We start from the raw sequence: 6,000 nt of genomic DNA on the forward strand, positions 1-6,000 counted from the left end.
GAGCGCACCAACCGTCTCTTGTTATGAGCGCGGATCCGTCTACCGCGCTGCCTTGCTACGGTTACGGATAATGAATAAATTTCCTTTGCACCAGCCCGGAAGATCAACTCTGGGCCGTCCAGCTGGCTGAGGATGCTGCCAGAGCCCAAGGGCTCACGGCCGACGACTAAGCTACACAGCTGGCAAATTGAATAAAGTTTACTCTCTCTCTGTGAGAAAAAAATATCTGTGTAATTAATCCGAGAAGCAGTTTTACACATAAAAAACCCTGGCTGATCCCTCTGTCGTAGGAATCAGTCAAATACGAAAGTGAAATGTGCAGCGAAATGTGTAGCTGAGCATGATTTGCGGGTCAGTGGCTGTATTGTGGGTGTGCTTGGCAAGCGACGTCCTGCTGGCGGGTCGCTTCGGCAAAGGTGTGCTGCCGTCATTTCGGTGACGGATATGACGTCAGTGAAATCTTGGGGTGTCGCGGCATAAAACACTCGCGTGTTAAAATATAAAACTCGAAAACAAAGAACCCTAAGTATAACGTACTCTTTAGCATTAAATGTTCCTTCCCCGCAAGAAGACCCTGTGTGCAGGGGTGCACCCTCTACAGGCCGCTTGCTTCGTTGTACTGGCGTCACTTCCGTGACGGATATGACGTCAGCGATGTCTTCGTGTACCCGGCAATAAAACACTTTCCTGTGAAAAATCACGGGGCTTAAACAAAATAATAAAATATGCATTGGTGGGTCTTCTAGAATGCATGAGCATCTTATTCCTCTCCAACGTGAACTCGAGAGTAGGCTTGGTCCGATACGCATGCCTTGCTCCGGCGTTAGATGACCCCCCCCCCCCCCCCACACACACACACACACACTCGGCGTTTCTCGCACGCCACTCACACACCGCATCAAATGTGCTTTAGGTTCTAACCGCCCGTTTGCTCGCTCTTGCAGTGGCGTTGACTGCCTTTGCCTCCTTTTTTTGTCCTCCAGGATATGAATTTCATCGCGACCATTCTCATTTCACGCTCTTTTGCCGCTTATTCGGCCCAACAGTCGCTGCACACTCCATTGTACAACGCGTACAAAATGTGACGGGACGCGTCGAGACAACGAGCGCTGGCAGATGAGGGCGCAGGAGAGAATGAGTAGCGCTTCAACTTGATTTCTTCCTCACAACTAAGTCGGCAGCAGCGTGAACGCAGTGCCACCACAGCCAATGTCACCGCTGGCTTGAATGATGTCACTGCTCTAGCTCGTTCTGTAAGGCCTTGTTCTCGGATCAACTGAGAATTTTTTCCAAGACACCCCATCTATTGCTTACCCAATATATCTATTTAGAATTGCCGGGGTAAAGCCCAGGGCGTTCGTGTCAGAAGTAGAGATTCTGCACCTCGGCCACCAGTGAGGCCGAACTGCGAGTTCCTTACAGCAATTTCTACACCGAATATAAGGGGTTTCCGAAATAAAAGAGTTGGGGGCTCTGGGCGTATAGAGGAAATGCCAGTTCTATAGCTACCTCCGAATGGACCCGCCGCGGTGGCTCAGTGGCTGAGGCGTTGCGCTGCTGAGCACGAGGTCGCGTGTTCGATTCCCGGCCGCGGCGGCCGCTTTTCTGATGGAGGCGAAAAGCAAAAACGCCCGTGTGTACGAGATTTCGGCGCACGTTAAAGATCCCCAGGTGGTCAAAATTAATCCGGAGCCCTCCACTACGGCGCGCCTCATCGCCTGCGTTGCGTCGGCGCGTTAAACCCTACAATCGATCAATCAATCAATCAATCAATCAATACCTCCGAGTGGAATGTCACCCTCGAATAATATGCCTGTGGGTGTCCAGATTTGCACGTATGATTGCGCAGTCATCGGCAGACAATTTAACTTGCGTAGCATGGTAGAACGCACTACATGAAATATTTCTCCGAAGGAGAGTGGGGATGCGAAGTATATAATAATTCAATGGCGTAAAGGCGCCTGCCGTGAGCAATCCTTGCTGTCGTTTTATAAAGCATGAGAGTATGATGTGACTAGAGAGAGAGAGAGAGAGAGAGAGAGAGAGAGAGAGAGAGAGAGAGAGAGAGAGAGAGAGAGAGGAGAGAGATGAGAGAGAGAGAGAGAGAGAGAGAGAGAGAGAGAGAGAGAGAGAGAGGAGAGAGAGAGAGAGAGAGAGAGAGAGAGAGAGAGAGAGAGAGAGAATAACGTTTAATGGAGCAAACGACGGTGTTAGAGCCGTTCCTCGCTGGAGCGAGTTGCTCAGTCCTGGTACCCATGTGCCTTGACTCCAGCCCTGGCACGGGTGACCCGAAAGATTTGGTCAGCATGATGGGTGCTCGTAAGCAGGCCCTCCTACTGCTCGGAGAAAGGTGGGGTTGGGGTGAGCGATGGGGTATTTTGACAAGCCCACACCATGTGGTTGGTAGTATTGAGAGAGGGACAGAAGTGGCAGTTGAGGCGGTTATCGGGTAGGGGAGATGGGAGTGGAGGATGGGTGTGTTGAAATAGCAATTTGTAGTATAAGACCATTTCAACGAACATTAGCTCACGCCGAAAAATTCCTGGCCAAGCGCATGAAAAGGCGTGGGAAAGTAAAATAAATGCCATTAGGCGCAGCGGTGGTCGCACGTTGCCTATTCCCCGTCGCCAACGCAGCTCGTTACGACAATGGCAGCACGAGGCAGTATCCCATCCTCTTTATATTTTTTCTGTTAACGTAAAACCGTAATTGTATCTGTAAACAACCATTCTGTAAAGGACTGTAAAGAACCGTCTAGATTCTTCACATGTCAAGTCTGCTTGTGGTGCGCGACGGACGAGGAGCATACATCAGACTTCTTTAACAAACCACAACTCACGGCAACGGCGATGATGTTTAGTTCGGGTTTTTCATAACCATCATCGTCATGAAAAAGGTTAAACTCTTCTTCCCACTAGACTACTCGTCGTTCTCTCGCAAGGAGAGGGAAGTGCTTGTTCATGTGCAAATGCCTCCTGATCATGGTTTGCTTCTCATTCCTTTTTTGCGAGTGAGTCCTCAACGATCAGTGGGGAGAACGCCCATAATGAAGCCGGTGACGGCAAAGCATCGTAACTTCATCACCTGTGGACAACTGTTCGCTTGCAGTCAAGTACGCCGCTTATGCTACGGCGCGAAATAAAGAAAGATAAACGCTGGTTGGCGTTCCGCGGCGATACCGCCTAGTCCGGCAATAAAAATTCGGAAAGCTCGTTGTTGCATGGGCGTCAAAATGAAAATCATCAGAAATTAAGAAACATTGATGATAAACGCAGAATTCGGCGATTTTTTTTTTTTCAAAATACCAAAAGTTAACATTCGGGCAAACGTTTTCACGTGCCCAGGGTGAGTGGTTAATACATATGAACAAATTTCGTGATTCATAGGGGCGTAAAATGCCGCATTAGAGGGGCAACGGTTTTCAACGTAATTTTATCATGCAGCTCTCAAATGGAACTGCTACCTTGGCTCGAGCTACCGTAGCAGGCGACATAAAGTCTCTTACAATTTCGACGTTCATTGCTGTGCACGCGCCGGAAACATAGGCGCCGTAGCAATTTCCTGTTGTGTCCTTGACCCATGGGAGAGCCGACGTGCGTCGCATCAAGGATGCGTTTAACGTCATATAGGGGCGATGCGTTAGGCATCCTGAACAGCTGTTGGATGTAATTCAGACCTCTGCCAACGTTTCGACAAGGGGACTTGTATATTTCAAAACGTTGGCAGAGGTCTGAGGGCGCTACCTTCTCCAAAGTATTATTTCTATCTGGTGGCCATCTTCAAAGCCCCCTCGTTTACTCGTTTATATATATATATATATATATATATATATATATATATATATATATATATATATATATATATATATATATATATATATATATATATATATATATATATAAATGTAGAGAAACATAACACTCACAAAGTGCGTATATGTGAACTCCCTATGGCCTCAGTGCTGTCAGAAAGGTATTGGTGCGCTCCTGATAATGACCATACAATTTTTATCCGAGTTATTTTTAGGCGGAAATCTTCCGGTACATGTTACGAGAACAGAGGCTGCATTAAATAAAAAAAATGCTTTTTCCTTTGCACACATCTTTCAGCGCGGCCGCTTTTGCACATCGAACGGGTAGTTTTTTGTCCATTTAACCCTTTCTATGTAGTAATGAAATTTTCCGCCGTTGATGTCACCTTACAAACGAAGTTTCCTCGCATTTTTTGTGTTTGGGAAAATATATATATGTCTAGAAAGCAGTGGCGTTTTTTGCACTCACAATTTCAAAAGATTCCTTTGAGAATCCGTTCAGCAGGCTGCCACCAGACCGGAGTTCGCTTGACAGAAGGTGGCGAAGCACGATGCAGGATTCGACGGTGTGGTCTCTGCACGTTGAGGCAATGTTTTATCAAAGAGGAGTAGAAACAACAGTCCCTCAACCAGCCACGTACACCACAACAGGCTCGATCTGGCAGGCATGATCAGACCTCGATATTTTCGTTGACCAATCATCACAAGAACATAATAAATGGCCGAGGGTCGCTCAAACTTATATAGAGCTCAGAACGCGTCACCTTTGCATAGCAGGATGCAATCATCAGCTCAGACGACGTGTCCTCGAATCGTTGAAGCGACTCCGTATTGAATGCAAATTGTATGCTTGAAACGAATTTCGTAGTACTGTATACTGTGCTCATTACCGACGAGAGTGATGAAATTTCGAGCAATGCTAGCGTTTCATAAATTTCATAAATTTCATAAATCAAGAATACCTTCCCTCTTCCTCCTAGTGATATTTTTATCACGCTACAGTGCCGATTTGTTTCATGGGCTGAACACGTGACCTCATACCATCGATTTATACCTTTATGCGAGCCTTGTCGGACCAGAAAGCTAAGGAAATGTCTCCAAGGTTTCCCAGTTTGGTGGGGACATTCTCACCGTACGACCACTGCTCAGACGCCAAACCAACGGCGGTATTTATTACCTGCATGCCAGCCAGCAACAGCATAATGCGGCAGCAGTGGCGTGCGTGACTTTCCAGGAAAGCTAACGAGGGCAAATCACCTGTTGAAATCTCCGCTCTGTGGCACTTTTGTTGCAACTTCCTATTCGTTTTCTTTCCCTGTCCTAGTGACGCAAATTGTCGATACGAGTCTCTGCGGTCAGTCCTGTATCTGTTTACAAACATCTAAAAAAGTGGCAGGCAGCGCGAAAATTTAAAAAATGCATAAATAAAAATAAAAACGCCTATTTTAATGCCATACTCCCATGAATCATTGCCAGCATTATTATTGTTGTTGACTTATTTCTTTATCCATTCTAGATACACCACAGCAGCCGCACGGGTTTACTTATTCTAGATATTACGTTCAAAGGTCTTTAGTAAAAAGTACCCCCTCCCCCTCCCACACTCAATAAAAGAACAAACTGTCGTAACCCTTTGAGAGAGCGTTAGGCGAAATACCCATGTGGAGATTTTATGTTTTTCCGTCCTTTTTAAAGAAGACGTCGCCGTGGTATCTCACGCATCAGCGCTTATGTCTCATGAGGCACGTGTACAGATATTTACAGACATTGTTCCGGTAATTATTTGACACGTGCACAGAGGTTTCGCGTGCATTTGTTTACACCACTTTCTAGGCGACAGAAAAATTTTGAAACATTCTTTTCGCATTCTTAAACCTGCGAAACTCACCAAGACACATTACTTGAATTGCGTGCACGACTTGTAGCGAGAACGAATAAAACGTACATTCTGGCACCTTCTCGGAATTTGTCGAGGCCATCAACAAAACATCGCAATCACACTCCACAGTTTCTCGCTCAGAGCATGCTGGTCCCCGTTAAGCAGTTTTGCAATATATAAATTTATACGACAGGTGGATAACGAAGAACGGTACGGAAAGAAGTCGAATGCAGATAACCGCGGGCCGTTAGTTGAGGTAATGTCACGGAAAGGCCAAGAATTGACCTGACTGCGGCGGAACAGATGTAGT

General features: G+C 46.5%; 1 protein-coding gene across 1 annotated transcript in view; it reads right to left on the reverse strand.

Moving 5' to 3' along the window:
• Window positions 1–6,000, reverse strand: part of LOC144170361 (acetyl-coenzyme A synthetase, cytoplasmic-like) — a 64,346-nt gene that overhangs the window by 30,341 nt on the left and 28,005 nt on the right. The window contains exon 6 of the mRNA XM_077700122.1: window positions 4,281–4,386. Within this exon, the coding sequence (XP_077556248.1) occupies window positions 4,281–4,386 (106 nt within the window). The remainder of the gene's footprint in view (window positions 1–4,280; window positions 4,387–6,000) is intronic.

This window comes from Haemaphysalis longicornis, unplaced genomic scaffold, assembly GCF_048455015.1.
Source record: "Haemaphysalis longicornis isolate Haplotype H1 unplaced genomic scaffold, Haemaphysalis longicornis Haplotype H1 scaffold_2, whole genome shotgun sequence".
Classification (NCBI taxonomy): domain Eukaryota; kingdom Metazoa; phylum Arthropoda; class Arachnida; order Ixodida; family Ixodidae; genus Haemaphysalis; species Haemaphysalis longicornis.